Source organism: Colius striatus, chromosome 1, assembly GCF_028858725.1.
Source record: "Colius striatus isolate bColStr4 chromosome 1, bColStr4.1.hap1, whole genome shotgun sequence".
Lineage (NCBI taxonomy): Eukaryota > Metazoa > Chordata > Aves > Coliiformes > Coliidae > Colius > Colius striatus.
This window is the reverse complement of record NC_084759.1, coordinates 200,700,806-200,718,240: the sequence shown is the minus strand read 5'-3', so window position 1 is coordinate 200,718,240 and position 17,435 is coordinate 200,700,806. Positions and strand designations below refer to the sequence as shown.

General features: G+C 43.6%; 1 protein-coding gene across 5 annotated transcripts; it reads left to right on the top strand.

The window, feature by feature from the left end:
* Positions 1-222: 222 nt before the first annotated feature.
* Positions 223-16,919, top strand: SEC61A2 (SEC61 translocon subunit alpha 2). 5 transcript variants are annotated; one of them, XM_062020026.1, is made up of 13 exons: positions 223-317; positions 1,479-1,546; positions 5,067-5,123; positions 6,040-6,105; positions 7,719-7,797; positions 9,205-9,336; positions 9,480-9,589; positions 10,190-10,343; positions 12,192-12,352; positions 13,952-14,149; positions 14,369-14,560; positions 14,704-14,780; positions 15,828-16,919. In XM_062020026.1, exons 1-13 carry the CDS (start codon positions 311-313, stop codon positions 16,012-16,014), a joined length of 1,488 nt encoding a protein of 495 aa, XP_061876010.1. In that variant the 5' UTR covers positions 223-310; the 3' UTR covers positions 16,015-16,919. The 5 variants fall into 5 exon arrangements, with proteins under 5 accessions (XP_061876010.1, XP_061876003.1, XP_061876025.1 ...); XM_062020019.1 differs by having other exon boundaries at positions 1,479-1,586; positions 5,067-5,209; XM_062020041.1 differs by lacking the exon at positions 5,067-5,123 and adding an exon at positions 1,635-1,730 and having other exon boundaries at positions 223-321.
* Positions 16,920-17,435: the final 516 nt, after the last annotated feature.

The following is a 17,435-nucleotide window of genomic DNA, read 5'->3' as shown; positions in this document are numbered from 1 at the left end:
TGCCCGCAGACAGCCTGCGCCGCCCCGTTAGCGGCTGGCGCTCCGCCGTGGATCCCGTTCCCTTCGCCTCGGAAGAGGGAGCGCGGCGTTACCCCGTGAGCCGTTAGCGGCGGCGCTGCCGCGCGTCCCCGCCGCGCCGGGAGCGCCGTCTGCTCAGGGCAGGGGTAGGCGTCCGCAGCGTTGCCTGCGCGCACGGTGGCGCTGGGGCTTGCGGCCGGCGTCACGTGAGGGCGCCGGCCGGCGGCGGAGGGGAGCGGCGGTGACAGCGGCTGAGGCAGCGGCCGAGGCAGCGGCCGGCCCCGCCGCCGCCATGGGCAGTGAGTACGGACCGGGGCGGGGGCGGCTCGGGGAGCCCGCGCGGGACGCGAGGCAGCGGCTCCGGGGAGCAGGAGCTCTGCCGCTGTGAGGGGAGGACGCGGCCGGTGCCTGCGCTGCCCGCCCCGCTGCAGCCCGGCCGGGCGGCGACAGGGGGACAGCCTACTCTCGGCCGGGCAGAGCGTGGGGCTTGTCACTCCTTGCTGCTGGGTTGGTGGGTTTTCATTCACCTTTGGCCATAGTATTTTAACATGGGAGCTCTGCCACCTTCTGTGGAGCAGGATGCGTCTTTTGATGAGCTGTCTGAGGGCTTGGATTAAATAAAGGAGAAATATGTCACAGCGAAGTGTAGAAGTAAACATGGAATTTCGACCAAAATGTTACTGAACTTGGCTTACAGTGTCATAAAAGCATTTCCTTTGTCGAGGTACCGGTGACTGTCACCCGTGGTAGTGCCCGTGTGTTGAGGCTGGGAATAATGTGCAGGTTTTGGAGAAGTTACCCACAAAGCACATGTGCTTTGATTTTCATTTCTTTTTTCCCTAGAAACACCTCCAGCTGTTGAGATTTTCTGTGTTATTAAAGGTGAAACTCTCAAGAGATATGTATCGAAAGTTAAGATAAAATCTGCTTAGGTTCTCATCAGAACAAGTAGCAGTGATTAAAATTATGATTTCTAAACATATTTTAGCAATTGATTATTTTCTCAGCTAAATACTTCTGTAAAAGCCCCAATACTAACCTTTACATGGATGGTTTTTTATGTCAGTATCCTTTGCTCTTGTGTTTAACTAGCACAGACTGCTACTAGGTCATTTATTTTTATCTGGAATACAATTTAGTTCACTTCTAGTGATGTATACAGTGCTGCTTCTTGTCTAAAATTATTCCAGCTGGGGAAAAAAGAGTGGGCAAAATCTGATTAAAAATAGATATTTCTTTTACATTTTTTGCTTGGTTTTCAACAGTTTAAAGAAGAGTACATTAGTTTTCAGACATTGAATTACAGTATAAGTTGATGAAGTAATTAACTTAGGAAGCGTTACACTTTATTTTTTCTCCTAGAAGTTAAATACAGTTGTAGGAAGCTTTATACATTCATAAAGGTTCATTAATGTGTTTTTCTCTTTTATTTTGTGTGTGTGTTTGTTTTTCTGGAGCAGTAAAATTTTTAGAAGTTATTAAGCCATTCTGTGCAGTGTTACCTGAAATCCAGAAACCAGAGAGAAAAGTGAGTGCCACGTTATGTTCTTACTTTTATTGGCTCAAAGGTAAGAGAATATTGTGATATTGAAGTCCACACTCCAATATAAATACAGACAGTGGGCCCTAAAGTAAGATGTGTCCTTTGGAGGAGGGGAAATCCATGTTAAAGCAAAAGATTGCAGTGATGATGAGTTCTTAACAGCCTTCTGGTAAGTTGTTTCACTTGATAATTATGCTAAGTTAAAAAAGCAAAAATTTCCTCTCTAGATTAAGTTTGTTTAGTTTTAGCTCCATATGTTTAGATCTATTTTAATATACTAGAACAGAGTTTTCAAGGGTATTTTTTTCCCCCGGTGGATACCACCATTGGCTTTGAGTACTGGTTACAGCTCTGGTCTTTGGGCTGATTTACATATTACTTTGAAAAGGCTTGTACTGTACTTCAGGAACCACAAGTGTAGTTCTTCCTTCCCCACAAAGGATTTTCTACTCCTATAGCTGTGATTCACCTCGGTGAAGTGGGAAAGTGATCTGTGGTATAGTTCAGGTGCAGCTCCTTGTTCTACTGGAAGTGACACCTTTCTTTGTTCTGAAATCGGTGAATTGAGCTCATTTACAGCTGATCTGTCTAGTTCCTGGCCCTAGAAACTCCTTCCATTTCCCATCACATTTTTTAGATTAAAATTAGTTAATTTCCACAGATCACAAAGAGATCTGACTTGTCAAAAAACCCCCAAAACCTCACTGCTTTTACTTCCAAAACTCAAGCAAACACATATCACATGGGTGACAGAAGTTCTAATTAGAGAAACAAGTTTACCTAATATTAATTGTCATGAATGGCCTGAAAATTCCTGAAGTGCTAAATGTTGATTTTTTTAATATTCTTAAAAGGACATGCATGGGAACATGACAGCACCCAAGATAATCCTCTGTTCCCAAAGGTTAGGACTGGATGCAGAGATGTTTGTGCCAGTAACCATAGCCAAGCCTCCTGGATTGGAGAAGGTTCTGCTGATTACTTCCCTCTGGAATGGATATTTTTAAAAGGATTGGGATTTATCCTGTGGCTCTTTCTGCTGTTTTTCCATGTTGTTTTCCAGCATCTTTCCCTCTCGGGACAGGTTTCCAATCAAATCTTCAATCAAATCAAAGCATCTTCAGAGCAGGAATCTCCAGAGCCAGACTCTGGGCTAAGATTTGGATGCACCAGATCTGGGGGGAATGTACCCATCTTTGCAGCTGCAGCAGTGAACCTTGCTGCAAACTGTCAGTGCTGATTTATGGTATATCTGTGATTTGTTTGGTTGCATCCATCTCACTTCCATCCAGTGATGTGGATGGGAAGAAGAAGCTAAGACAAATCCACAGATATTGATGTTTCTGTAAAGCTCATTGTCAGCTGAGATTTTTTTCTCTTGGGATTTTTTCCTCCTCCCTTTCTGTTTGCCAGAGAGGAATAGATCTACCCATGCCCTCTATCAGCATCCAGGAAAGAATCACCCCATGTACCCATACAGTTTGGGGAATGAACTGTTAGAGAGCTGTACAGTGGAAAGGAACCTGGGGTCCTGGTGAACAACAGGATGAGCATGAGCCAGCAATGTGCCCTTGTGGCCAAGAAGGCCAATGGCATCCTGGGGTTTATTAGAAGAGGTGTGGGCAGTAGGTGGAGAGAGGTTCTCCTCCCCCTCTACTCTGCCTTTGTGAGACCACATCTGGAATATTGTGTCCAGTTCTAGGCCCTTCAGTTCACGGAGGACAGGGAGCTGTTGGAGAGAGTTCAGTGTAGGGCCACAAAGATGATGGAGTGAAGCATCTCCCTTCTGATGAAAGGCTGAGGGAGCTGGGGATTTTTAGCTTCGAGAAGAGGAGACCGAGGGGTGACCTCATTAATGTTTACAAATACATAAAGGATGGGTGTCAGGAGGATGGAGCCAGGATGTTCTCAGTGATGTCCAGTGATAGGACAAAGGGTAACAGGTACAAGCTGGAACGTAAGAGGTTCCAAAGAAACACAAGGAAAAGCTTCTTCCCGGTTCAGATGAGGGAGCACTGGAAGGGGCTGCCCACGTGGGCTGTGCAGTCTCCTTCTCTGGAGACATTCCAAACCCACCTGGACGAGTTCCTGTGTGACCTACTCTAGGTGGTCCTGCTCTGGCAGGGGAGTTGGACTGGATTATCTTTAGAGGTCCCTTCCAACCCTTACGATTCTGTGGTGCCCAGAGAGGTGATGAGATTCCTGTCCTCTCTAATTGGGTCACTTTGTCTTTATTACTATCTAGGTCACTGTCTAGGCAATGACTGCAAGTTGCCAGCTTTGTACAAATGTGAAGTGAAAATCTTTCCTAGACTGAAGAGCCTGTTGACCACTTTATGTTCCTTGCTTGTGGGTAGTTTATCAAGTTACCGAGATCATTCTGTATAACTGTAATTCTTTGTTATTTATTGTTTTCTTGCAAGCTGTCACTGGCAGATATCATTAGTAATGGTTTTAGTGGATTGGTTAAGGCCAGGACAGGAAATGAAGATAACAAAATAGAAAAAGAAATCTGTTTTCCCAAAACTTTTGTTGATTGTGAAGTGCAGGTGAAGTTTTGCTTCATTTGGTCTCACCTTGAATCATTTTGCCATATTGTTGGTGAGGGAAGTGTGCTTTTTCTGTCACTGGGGAGTGTTGCTCTTGTGTTTTGGACAACTTGATTAACAGAAGCATCTGCTACTTATGTATTTTGCAGTATTTCCCTCCTGTGCACAGATTCTTCTAAGTAGAACACACTGTTCAGAACACCAAGATGATGATGCTTAAGCCCCTTCATTTTCCTGAGTTTTAAGAAAAATATCAAAGGAATAAAACGTCCAATTGAATCTCATCTGTCCCTGTGCTTGTTGTTGTTTGTGACTGGAATATTTTGGTACCAGCCTGTATTTTGCTGTTCCTGGCATATGGATTTGGATGCTTCCTTTTTCTTTTTTTTTCCTTTTTTTGAATCATAGACACAGTCCTCCTTGTGAATAATTGTCATTTGGGTGATGCACAGTTTCTCTAATGCTCCCATTCACCGCAGTTAAAGAGAGAGACACAGCAGTTGTAGAGCTCGATTGAAGCTAAAGTCAACTGTTGGGCTGCAGAAATAACTGGGTTAGTGAAGTACAGATTTTTTACAAGCCTATACTTAAAATCTGAATTGTCAAATTGAAACAGTACTTGGTAAAGTGAGTCAACCCAGCATAATGTCTAACACAAGAGACTATTTGGGTTTGTTTGTCTCTGTCACTGTTTTTATTCTTTAAACTGTCGTTATTTTTAGCACCTGGCCTCTTTCTTTTAGAAGAGTGAGGCAGCATTAGTAAATAAATTAAATTACTGGGATTATTTTGCTTCTGAGTAAGTGCACGATTTCACTTACAAAGACACAGAGTGTTTGTGGGTTTTCTTTTGCTGGAGGAGCAGTGTTGCTGCATCAGTTTGTAGTTTCTCATATGTGGGTGTTCGCTACTTACAAAATGAGGCACTAATCCTTTTTCTTGTTACTTCTCTACAGGCAGATTCAGTGGTTGGAGGCAGGAAACTAGTGTTTCTGCTGTATCTAGCTTACATGGTAGTTCATGTCACGTTTTACTAGCTACTGTACTCTTGCCTACAGTGAACACACTTACCCTAATCTTTACGGTCCGTGGAGGAGAGGTGGGAACCTGAACGTAACGCTGCACCCTAGCACTCTCTGGTCTCTTTGAGTGCATTTCTTTCTATCTCATGCTTTTGATAGTTCTGATTTAAACTTAAATCTTGTAATTTTTCTCTCCTTGCACCTGGCACTAATTACGGTTGCCTCAAATGTTGTGACTAATGATTATTGATCTGACATTCTTTTTAAAGTAATCTACATCAATAAAAAAAAGGTCTTTAAAAATGATTTTGGGGTCTGTGTCTGTGAACATAATGGTGAAATTAGTTTTCCCCTAACACTCTTTGAATACTTAAAATCTAAATATTTTTTATTGCTATCCAAACCTTATGGTTCTTCTGAGTTTTATCACCTGTCTTCACAGCAGTTAAATCTCTTCAAAACCTTTATAGTGCTTTAGTTTTACAACTTCCAGCCTTACAAAACGGTGCCTCCAATCTGTTGAAGCCCAGAGCACTAATCACTGGAGATAAGGGTTTTTTTGCATTAATCTTTCATGTTTGTTCTGGTATGTCTGTGTTTTCAGCCATGCTATTGCTTTCCTGTCAAATTCTCACTGTATTGGAACACTACATAGAAAATATATTCTACTCACTGAATGTCTGCCAGATGCCTTACCTATAAGTTTTCTTTGACTCCACAGAAATTGTGACTGTCTCTCTCTATAAAACCTGAAATCTTTAACAATGAGTTTAATGAGAAATTATGCCTTCTGGCTGAATATCTTTGCATTTAATTCTGAATGATAATGGCATCTAGTACTGACGTGAGGGTACCATGAAAGTTGTATGTACAATGAACAGCTTGATCTCTACAATCTGTCCTGTAGATCCAGTTCAGAGAGAAGGTACTATGGACGGCTATCACCCTCTTCATTTTCTTAGTATGCTGCCAGGTAGGTGTTGATGCTTTCTGTGTTTCAGAAAATGTGTGTATAAAATAGAATGCAAAAAGTGTGAGAAGTTCTTGTTTCACATTGACCTCCCAGTTGTGGATTTTTATAGTTCAGTATTTGAAGTTCAGGTAAAGAAATTCGATTCACTGAAATAGTCTTTTCTTATGGACTGTACATGTTTTCAGAAGCTGCTTTCTATTTAGTCTAAAGTATGTAATGTTTCTTCTTGTTATACAAAAGCTCCTATCAAGTGATGATACTGGCTGCAGGGTAGACAGCCAAGCTGAAATAACGTGACTGTTTTTGCCCTAGAACAAGCCAATGGGTTGTAAAGATTGCAGAAGAACGTTTCTGAGGTGTTTAAATCGACATTGTTTTTTTGTGAATAGACTGACAAAAAACTAGCTCAAACCTCTCCATTGCAAACATTTACATGACCTTTATTACTCACAGTTGCAATATTTCCTGGAACCTGTACTTAGACTGTAAAACACATAGTGTTGGTTTTGTTGTTGTCTTTTTTTGTTACAGTGCTTAGATATTGCAGAAAAGAAGAATCAATGTGTTACTTGATACATATTTTTTAGAACTTGTAGACCTCTTAGGAGATTTGAAATGAACTATACACGTTCAGAACAAGCTCTTTTAAGTTGTAATTATTAACTTACCCATTCCAGACTCTGGAGCAGTAGCTTAATAATTTTTATTTCCAACTCTAAAGGACTGTTGAAAGGCTAAAATCCATCTCTTACACCTACCTGCGCTTTTTGGAAGGAGTAGATGGGAATGATACTAGAGCTAGAAGAACATGTAGTTTATCTGTGTTTCCTAACTGCTGGGCAGAGGCATAACTAGGATTTTGGTTCTGTATTATAGAGTGTTGTAGTTGAATATGGAAATCAAGAGTTTTCAAGCATTAATTTATAAGATTGCCTGGATTCCTAATCTACTGGTTTTGACATTAAGAAGAGTTTTAAAGGGCTCAAAATCCCTCAGTACTGACATATGGAGTATCAGAGGTTTTGTATAAATTTGACTGACTTTGACATTTCCTATGGGATATTTTAAAACATATTCCTAGCTGTAGAAGTTGAATATTTAAACTTGCTGGAGGAAGATATTTGCATTGTAGTTTATTTTTAATTTCTACTGAAATTTCTACTGGTTAGGACTGTTTAAAAAGAATTTAAAACCTGTTTTCTTCTGTCTTCTCAAAGATGTTTTTGCTACAGTTTTCACTGTCCATTCTGTTCCTGATTTTTGGTGACTAACCTATTTATTTCATGTTTTTTGGTTCTTTGGGGGAGTTGTATTCCTCCAGAACCACATGTCAGGCATTTACACCTTCAGTTTCAGTAATCTGGTTTATTTGCACTGACTCTTCTTTCTAGGAGGTTCTGCTTTTTCTTGTTGAAGGCTCTCAGTTTAGTCCCGTGAGTCATACCCCGGCTGGAGGGTTTATATAATGGTGTTAGTATCTCTGGTTTAATTAATACCAAGTTGGAGTAAATGATATTAAACAGTGTAAAAGTTAAATCATAGCATGATAATTTTTTTGGATGAATGCATGCTTTCTTTGACTGTCTGCTTAATGCTGTTGTGGGCTTTGACAGATACCTTTGTTTGGAATCATGTCATCAGATTCTGCCGATCCATTCTATTGGATGCGAGTCATCCTTGCGTCCAACAGAGGTGAGCAGAGGGGCTTGATTTGTTTTGTATCAGTGTCAACTGACCAAGACAAAAACAGTTGACTGTTACATTTTGTAAAACTCAGATGTCCTGTTAAGTCACCTTGTAGAGTTCCTAATGCAGATGTAATTAAAATTGACTGATACTTGAGGGTTACTTCATCTTTGGAATGGGGTTTCATAGAATCACAGAATGGTGGGGGTTGGAAGGGACTTCTAGAGATCATCTAGTCCAAACCCCTGCTAAAGCAGGTTCACCTCGATCAGGTCCCAGAGGAAGGTGTCCACTTGGGTTTGGAAACCTCCAGAGAAGAACACTCTATACCCTCACTTGGCAGCCTGTGCCATGGTTCCCTCTTTCTCCTGGTGTTTAAGTGGGGCCTTTTGTGTTCCAGTTTATGTCCCATTACTCCCAGTCCTGTCACTGGACACTACAGAAAAAAATGTGCCTTCCACCTTTTAAGTACTTAAAAATATTAACGTGGTTCCACCTCAGTCTTCCTTTCTCCAGATTAAACAGCCCCAGCTCCCGCAGCCTTTCCTCATATGAAAGATGTTCCAGTCCCCTCATCATCTTGGTGGCCCTGCACTGGCCTCTCCAGAAATTCTCTGTCCCTCTTGAGCTGAGGAGCCCAGAACTGGACACAGGACTCCAGATGAGGCCTCACCAGGGCAGAGCAGAGGGGGAGCAGAAGCTCCCTTGACCTGATATACAGTGGACCTGTGTGGGACAGAGTTGAGATAGAGGTGGTGAAGGCTTGATTGAGCTGGAGTCTCATCCCTAAACCCTGAAGCAGTGAACATACAGATGAGATCAGTCTTGATTCTCAAGTTTTAGGATGATTCTTATTAATGTATGGGGCAGGGGATCTTTTGCCCTGCCATTCAAATAGCAGTAGTGTGTAGTATGAGAGTATTGACTGGAAAATGAAGACAGACTGAGAGACTTGGGATTGTGGAGCCTGGAGAAGAGAAGGCTCTGGGGAGGCCTAGCAGCTTTCCAGTATCTAAAGGGACTAACAAGAAAGCCAGAGAAGGACTTTTTACAGAGGCCATGGGCTTGTAGTCACAGGACAAAGGGTAATGGCTTCAAACTGAGAGGAGGTTTAGGTTAGATGGTAGGAAGAAGTTCTTTACAGTGGTGAGACACTGGCACAGGTTGGCCAGAGAGGCTGTGGCTGCCCCATCCCTGGCAGTGTTCAAGGGCAGGTTGGATGGCTTAGAGCAACCTGGTCAGGTGCAAGAGGGGTTGGAATAGGTGATCTTTAAGGTCTCTTCCAACCCAAACTGTTCTCTGGTTCTACATGGTTATGGAGTTGTATGTGGTTTCATTTTATTATGTCATCCTTCCTTACCCTGAAATCACTACTCAGATATGGGAATTGTGTTAATTTTTCTTCCTGTTCAGGTACTTTGATGGAATTGGGTATCTCACCTATTGTGACATCTGGTTTGATCATGCAGCTGCTAGCTGGGGCGAAGATCATTGAGGTTGGTGATACTCCAAAAGACAGAGCCTTGTTTAATGGAGCTCAGAAATGTAAGCACTGTTCAGTTAAGATTAATGAGCACATTTCTGTTCTTGGGAAAGCAGCCTGCCTAAGTGATACTAGATGTGAGATTTCTTTGGTAGGTGATTTCAGCAGATTTTTTAAAAATGATTTGCTTTCTTTCTTGTTTTAGTATTTGGGATGATTATTACCATTGGGCAAGCCATTGTGTACGTTATGACTGGAATGTATGGAGATCCTGCTGAAATGGGTGCTGGAATTTGTCTTCTTATTATAATTCAGGTTTGTAATGAGCTATTTTGTATGTAACTGAGAGTGGTTGGTTACAGTATAGCTGGAAGGAAAAATCTTTTCATATCTGGTTGCCTTTTGTTTATTTTTAATGCTATAACACATGTCCTTTGTATCTCTCTGTAAGTGTATGAGAAATTGTAAGTGCTCCATAAAGGAGGAGAAAGCTGGCATACTTCATATCAAAAATGTTTCAGAAAGGAGAATTTGAAATAGAGGAATTGTCAGACTTTGAAAGCAGTAGCTGCTGTTTGGTACCATGGAGGACTTATTGCTGAATGGCATAGATGCAGCTTTGAGACATTATCCTGTAAAACAAAGCAGTAGCTGCACAAACTTAAAGACCTCTTTTTAAAAAGTGCTTATTGTCATCTGTTTACTAGTGCTAGTGTGGAAAAGTCACAGAGATCACATTGCCAGGTGAGAGACATAGGCATTTGCTCATGAGAGGGCAAAAATTCTGCATGAATTATATTTAGAGGAAAAACCTGATGATCAGTGTCCAACACGATGAAAGTTCTGAAGCAGAGAATTAATACTTCATTCTTGATTTATTCTTGTTTCTGCTCAGTTTCATTTCTTTTCCCACAGCTGTTTGTTGCTGGTTTGATTGTCTTGCTGTTAGATGAATTGCTACAGAAAGGTTATGGCTTGGGGTCTGGAATTTCCTTGTTCATTGCAACCAACATCTGTGAAACCATTGTCTGGAAGGCTTTTAGTCCCACCACCATCAACACTGGCAGAGGTACGTGTGTGGTTATAGTCAGTTCTAACACCTTTCACTGGATGGATACTGTACATAAACCATCAGGTGGCTATTGGATGGATGTTAAAATACATGTTTGAATGTGTGATGATTAACTTCTAAAGTCAAGTGTCTAATGGAAGATGAAGACATTGTCTGGCTGAGGTGAAGATCAATAATCTACTCGTTTGCCTCTAGTCATTTGAATTGCAGTAGTTAAAATGAGACTTGCAGCTCCTTGCCTGAAGATTTTTGTGTTTCCAAACTGAAGTTATCGTATTTTAGCATCATTATGTTGATAGAAATAGGAAGAGAAATTGTTCTGTGTATTCAGAGGAATCAGAATTGTTACGGTTTGATGAAAAGACCTTTAAGATTATCGAGTCCAACCACTCACCTCACGCTGTCAGGCCCATCACTAACCCATATCCCTCAGCACTTAGTCTATGGAGCCTTTGTGTACCTCTAGGGATTGTGACTCCACCACCTCCCTGGGCAGCCAGTTCCAATGCTTAATAACCCTCTCAGTGAAAAAGCTCTTCCTGGTGTTCAATGTAAACCTCCCCTGGTACAACTTAAATCCATTTTCTCATGTTCTGTCATTTGTTACTGGAGATAAGAGATGGACTCCCACCTCACTACAGCTCCCCTAGAGGTAGTTGTAAAGAGTGATCATGTCTCCCCTCAGCCTCCTCTTCTCTAGGCTAGACACCCCCAGCGCTCAGCTGTTCCTCAGCAGACTTCTGCTCCAGACACGTCACCAGCTTTGTTGCCTGGCTCTGAACACAGTGCTCCTGTGCTACAGGCCCTGTAGTGAAGGGCCCAGAACTGAACACTGCATCCAAGGTGCAGCCTCACCAATGCTGTGTACAGGGGGACAATCCCTGCCCTGGTCCTGCTGACCCCACTATTTCTGATAGAGGCCAGGATGTCATTGGCCTCCTTGGCCATCTGGGCACACTGCTGGCTCATCCTCAGCTGCCATCGATTAACACCCCCAGGTCCTTTTCCACCAGGCTGCTTTCCAGCCTCTGCCCCAGCCTGTAGCATTGCCTGGGATTGTTGTGGCCCAGAATCCAGCACTTGGCCTGTTGCACCAGGTCCCTTTGAAGAGCCTTCCTGCACTCAAGCAGGTGTGTACACCCACCCAGCTTGGTGTCATATGCAAATTTACTGGGGGTGCACTCAATCCCCTCATCCAGAAAAGCTGTTAGACAAAATAGGCCCCAGCACTGAGCCCTGGTTGTTAGTCGATCCATCTCTTGTTGGTTGTTATAGGACATTGTACAGCTGGTTAGTTTGATTCTTCATAGACTACTATCTCTGCGTTCCTCAGCCACTCTTTGACATCTGGTCGCCCTGAGACCATAGAAATACCAAGATACAGCCTGTTTGCATTAAGAATTTGGCTAGTTTAATGCATAGCATTGAAATCCTGAGGCATGCCTTTAGTTTGCTTTAATTTTCACCAGTTTTTAGTAGTTCTGTCTGTTGCATTTTTACTGCTTTTCTAAAGCTATTTTCCTCCTCATTGGTCCTTTCTTCTTTCCAATCTCTGTCCTGCCCCTCAAAAAGAAAGAAAAAAAGGAGTATTTCCTATGTGTGACTTGTGGTTTGGGTTTATTTTGCTTTTTAACCAGCAGTAATGTTTTGGTTGATTATTCTACATTCTAGAAGCTAAAACCAGATCCTGTGATCCATTTGTTGCGACAGCGTTGATGTTCTCCCGTGTCTGATCTGATGTGTGGCATCCTTCACATTTCCAAAAGGAAAACACTTCTTTTAAACAAAAAAGAGTTTTTAAGTTATAGTTTAAAATTCCTTTTTACTTTGTTTTGCTTCATTCAGGAACAGAGTTTGAGGGTGCTGTGATTGCACTATTTCATCTTCTGGCTACACGAACCGACAAAGTCCGGGCTCTGCGGGAGGCTTTTTACCGACAGAACCTGCCCAATCTCATGAACCTGATCGCCACAGTGTTTGTATTTGCTGTGGTCATATATTTTCAGGTAAAATGAGAAAGCTCTGCAGCTGCTCAGGTGGAAGGGCATGGGCCTCAGACACTGCAGTCACTGGGAAAAAGTGCAACAGTTAAAGTGGAGTTAAGGGAAGGCTCTGAGCTGCCAGGAAGGAACTGTTTATTTCAATGGTGTTGTTTCAGTAACATACCTCTGTAACAGTACAGCTGTTACATTTTATAGCCACACACTCTTGTATAAGACAGTGATGCAATCTCACATTTGATATGAGAGTATTTTTACTAAAAATGGATTCTGGGACTGCAGTGATTGTGTTACACAAATAATGATCTTGACACTCACAGTAATACCTTGGGACAGAGCTGAAGAGCCTTATTTCTTGGGGTGGGCATGATGCAAACCTGTTCTAGAAAACAACCATGTAAGGAGAGTTTGGGGTTTTTGTTTGGTTTTATAAGCTGCTGAGTCAGAGTGTTGGCAAAAATTTTGAATTATTTGTTTTTCATCTCCATGTGCCTTTTTCTGGGTCTTCTCAGAGGGGAGCCTGCCCCAGGAAACAGAAGGCCAGAATGCTCGGCTGCCTACACCAAAGTTCACTATTAACTCATAGAATCATAGAATGGTAGGGGTTGGAAGGGACTTTGAGAGATCATCTAGTCCAACCCCTGTGCAGAAGCAGGTTCACCTAGATCAGGTCACACAGGAACACATCCAGGCAGGTCTTGAAGACCTCCAAGGAAGGAGCCTCCACACCCTCCCTGGGCAGCCTGTGCCAGGGCTCCCTCACCCTCAAAGGAAGATAGTTTTTTTCTTATGTTTAAATGGAACTTTTTGTGTTCCAGCTTCATCCCATTACCCCGTGTCCTGTTGCTAGATACAATAGAAAAAAGGGATGTCCCAACCTCCTGACACTCACCCTTTAGATATCTGTAAATGTTAATGAGATCTCCCCTCAGTCTCCTCCAGACTAAACAGCCCCAGTTCCTGCAGCCTTTCCTCATAAGGAAGATGTTCCAGTCCCCTCATCATCTTGGTGGCCCTGCACTGGACTCTCTCCAGCAGTTCTCTGTCCCTCTTGAGCTGGGGAGCCCAGAACTGGACACAGGACTCCAGATGAGGCCTCACCAGGGCAGAGTAGAGGGGGAGCAAATCCTCCCTCAACTTGCTGCCCACGCGCTTCTTGATGCCCCCAGGATGCCATTGGCCTTCTTGGCCACGAGGGTGCATTGCTGGCTCATGGTTAGTTTATTGTCAAGCAGGACTCCCAGGTCTCTCTCTGCAGAGCTGCTCTCCAGCAGGTCAATCCTTACCTGTCTGGTGAAGTTAGAAGCCACTAAAGGCTCTTGTCAAACCCTGTTCTAATAAAGTGTATTTTAGAGGTTATTTTATCTCATTTAGCAGATGAGAGAGAATGTTTATGTAAAACAAATGTAGTGCAACCAGGCAGCAGCACAAACCCTCAACATTTGTAGTCCAGACTGCAGCAGAAAGCCTTTGGGTTTTACTGTCCCTGACCTTGCAATCCTTGTTTCCCTAGCAAGAAGCCAGTGGTTAGGGGTGGCTTTTGGACATTCCAGGAATACCTTCTGGCTTGGAAATAACCTGTGTGCTTTGTGTTCCTTCCCACAGGGATTCCGTGTTGATTTGCCCATCAAGTCTGCGCGGTACCGTGGGCAGTACAGCAGTTACCCCATCAAGCTCTTCTATACCTCCAACATTCCCATCATTCTGCAGTCTGCCTTAGTCTCAAACCTCTATGTCATTTCCCAGATGTTGTCTGTTCGTTTCAGTGGCAACTTCTTGGTGAACTTGCTTGGACAGTGGGCAGTGAGTATTTTCCTTCTTCCACGACATGAAATGATTTGTCTGTATAAACTTCATCGTGGAACTTTGGTATTTAACCAGCAGAAAACTGCAATATTTACTTTTTAACGCTTGTTAAAAAGCTGTTTCAAACATTGAAGAGGAATTCCTGTGTAAATACAGGTCAGGAATGTGAGAGATTGCTGAGAAATCACTAAAGGCCTTTCCCTTCTCCTCTCCTAGGATGTCAGTGGTGGTGGCCCTGCTCGCTCCTACCCTGTTGGTGGCCTGTGCTACTACTTGTCTCCTCCAGAATCCATGGGTGCCATATTTGAGGATCCTGTCCATGTCATAGTTTACATCATATTTATGTTGGGATCCTGTGCGTTCTTCTCCAAGACTTGGATTGAGGTGTCCGGCTCATCGGCGAAAGATGTAGGTGTTCTGCTCAACGTGTGTTCCAACCCTGCCTCTGACTTAGAACGGATTAGCTACCAACTGATGGCTTGTTCCTCAGACTAAATAGCAGGGGGCAGCTCAACACCACAGCACTTTCATAAAATGGTGGCTTTTTGCAGGTTGCCAAGCAGCTCAAAGAACAGCAAATGGTGATGAGAGGCCACAGGGATACTTCAATGGTTCACGAGCTGAACAGGTAAGGAAGTGCTGGCTGGGAAGGGAGTGAGGAGGTGTGAGTGAGAGCAGGGGATCTCGGAACAATCTGAGACCTGCTGCCACTGCAGATGCCAATGTTCCTCCCACCCGGCTGTGCCTCCCCTGGTAACGCACATGTTTGTAGTGATGGGTAAGAGATGAACCTATGGGCTCTCTTGTTTGAGGAGCATGATGAGGGAATTTGGGTTGAATCTTTTCCATGTTTGTAAACTGGAAGATATCTTGATTTTCACAGGTGTTTAACTTACCATTACTGAGCTAAAGTCACAGAATCTTTAAGAACCTTTAAGATGAGTCCAACTTGTTAGCCCATCGCTGCCACAGCTACCACTAACCCACATCCCTCAGCCCCCACAGCTCCCTGCAGGGATGGGGCCTCCACCACTTCCCTGGGCAGCCTGTGCCAGTGTCTAACAAACTTTTTAGGGAAGAAACCGTTCCTCATCTCCAATCTAAACCTCGCTTGGCACAACTTGAGGCCATTTTCTTTTGCCCTGTTGCTTGTTTCTTGGGAAAAGAGACTGATCCCCACCTCACTACAACCTCCTGTCAGGTAGTTCTAGAGAGTGAGAAGGTTTCCCCTGATCCTTCTTCTCTCCAGGCTGAACAACCGTGGTTCACTCAGCTGCTCCTCACAGGATTTGTGCTTTACTTCACCAGCTTCATTGCAAATGCTGACCCTACAAAAGTGGTATTTGATGCAGTCTGTGAGACGGGTAGATTTGTCCCTACGTATTTAAGTTGCAGCAGTTATTCTTGGTCCTGTAGAGGTTCCATAGCACGCATGTACATAAGAATGTTACACTTTTAACAGAAAACCCCATTTTTACAGTTACTCCCCAGCTTTCCTGTCAGTAACTATTTCACTTTCTACTTGTGCAACTACAGAAAAGGGAGAGCTAATGGCAGAGTTGCATTTGCCAACTCTGTATTTGTTAGTCGTTATTCTTGTTGGTTTAGTCATAGCTGTCTTTATTAGAATCCTGGGATGAAAACTCATGATTACAACTACTTCTTTTTTGTACAGGTACATCCCCACAGCCGCTGCCTTCGGGGGCTTGTGCATCGGTGCCCTTTCAGTGCTGGCTGACTTCCTGGGAGCCATCGGGTCCGGCACTGGCATTCTGCTTGCAGTCACCATTATTTATCAGTACTTTGAAATCTTTGTAAAAGAACAGGCTGAGGTTGGAGGAGTAGGTGCATTATTTTTCTAGCTGTCCAAATATTTCATGGTTTGTGTGAAAGGGAAAGTATTTTGACAACAACGCCATCATTTAGTCCAATAACGCTCTTTTTCTTTTGACTCGTTCTCAAGTGCTACGTGTCCCGTGACTGTAGCGGGCGTTGAGTGATGCCTGTGTGCAGCATTAGTACCAGCTGCCTTAAGACTGAAGTTTACATTTTCCTGTTTTAAGTATTATCTAGTGTTGCCTGTAATGCTGGAAACCAATTCGCCTCCCTTGCTGTTCCACCGCTGCAGTGAGATGGGAAATACGTGTCAGTTGGGTATCGGTGAAACGTTTTTGCACAGAGCAGTGAAATGTTAAATTCAGTTCCCTGTCCTTAATAGGAAAACAATAATCTGAGTTCAGATTGCCCTGGGCCAGTATTCTTGCAAAGTTCCTGTGTAGCTTACATTTTACATTGGCTTGGCTTTTTTCCTCTACTTTTTTAAACTTGCGTTTGCCCATCACTGACCGACCTCGGTGCTCCTTATTCCCCCGTGGTGTTTTTCCCCCTGGGCACCTTTCTCTTCTGAGTGTGGCCAAGCAAACCTGTTACTGGAGCCTGATACTCATCTCACCCCTGAGCTGGTTCTGTGCTGGATGTGCCGCAGCCTGGGCCGCTTTCTTGCCCTTGTGGGACAGGAGGGAGCCGCTGCCGTGCTGGCGGCTCAGCCCAGTCCTTTTATTTAACCATGTCCTTGTGAAAGCTGTGCCACTGAAACGTCACGTCCACTTTGCTTCTGTGAGTCTGGAGAAGCAGGTCTGGCTCCTCACAGCCTTGGTGGGAGGGAACGGGGCAAGGAGGGGCCCCTGCTGACAACGCCTTCGTCGCTTTACAGCGGCAACGGAACAACTGTAAACGTTAGACAATAAACTTATTTAATTAAGCTCTCTCCAGGGTCTTCCCGGTGCCAGCTGTCATTCCTAGGTGGATTTTAATCGATTCTGACCTGCTTTATTGGTGAGGTAGGGCTGGAAGGCTCCCTTTTTTCTCTCTAACCTTTCTAGAACTCATTCTGATCAGGTTGCAGCAGCCTTAATTACAAGATAAAGCTGAAGGTTCCTCCCTTTAAAGCCACTTGGCTGTAATCAACGACTTTTCCCCTTCTGATTCCACATTTTGATTTCTTCTGCCTCCTGTCCCACTGGAAAGTAATGTGGTGGTGGTTGTGAGGGTAAGAAAACCTTACATTTTCAGCTTCGTTTCAAAGCTAGGAAACGTGTCCTCACTACCCCCCCAATTTGTGCCAGAAGCAAGACTTAGATATTAACGAATGTTTGTAACAGCTCTTAGATCCAAACTGCTGAGTGCTGGTGGCTGTTGACATGATTGAAGCAGTCTCATAGAATTGTTTAACGTCAAGTCCCACCCTTCCCCCTGCCACCACTAATCCATGTCCCTCAGCCCT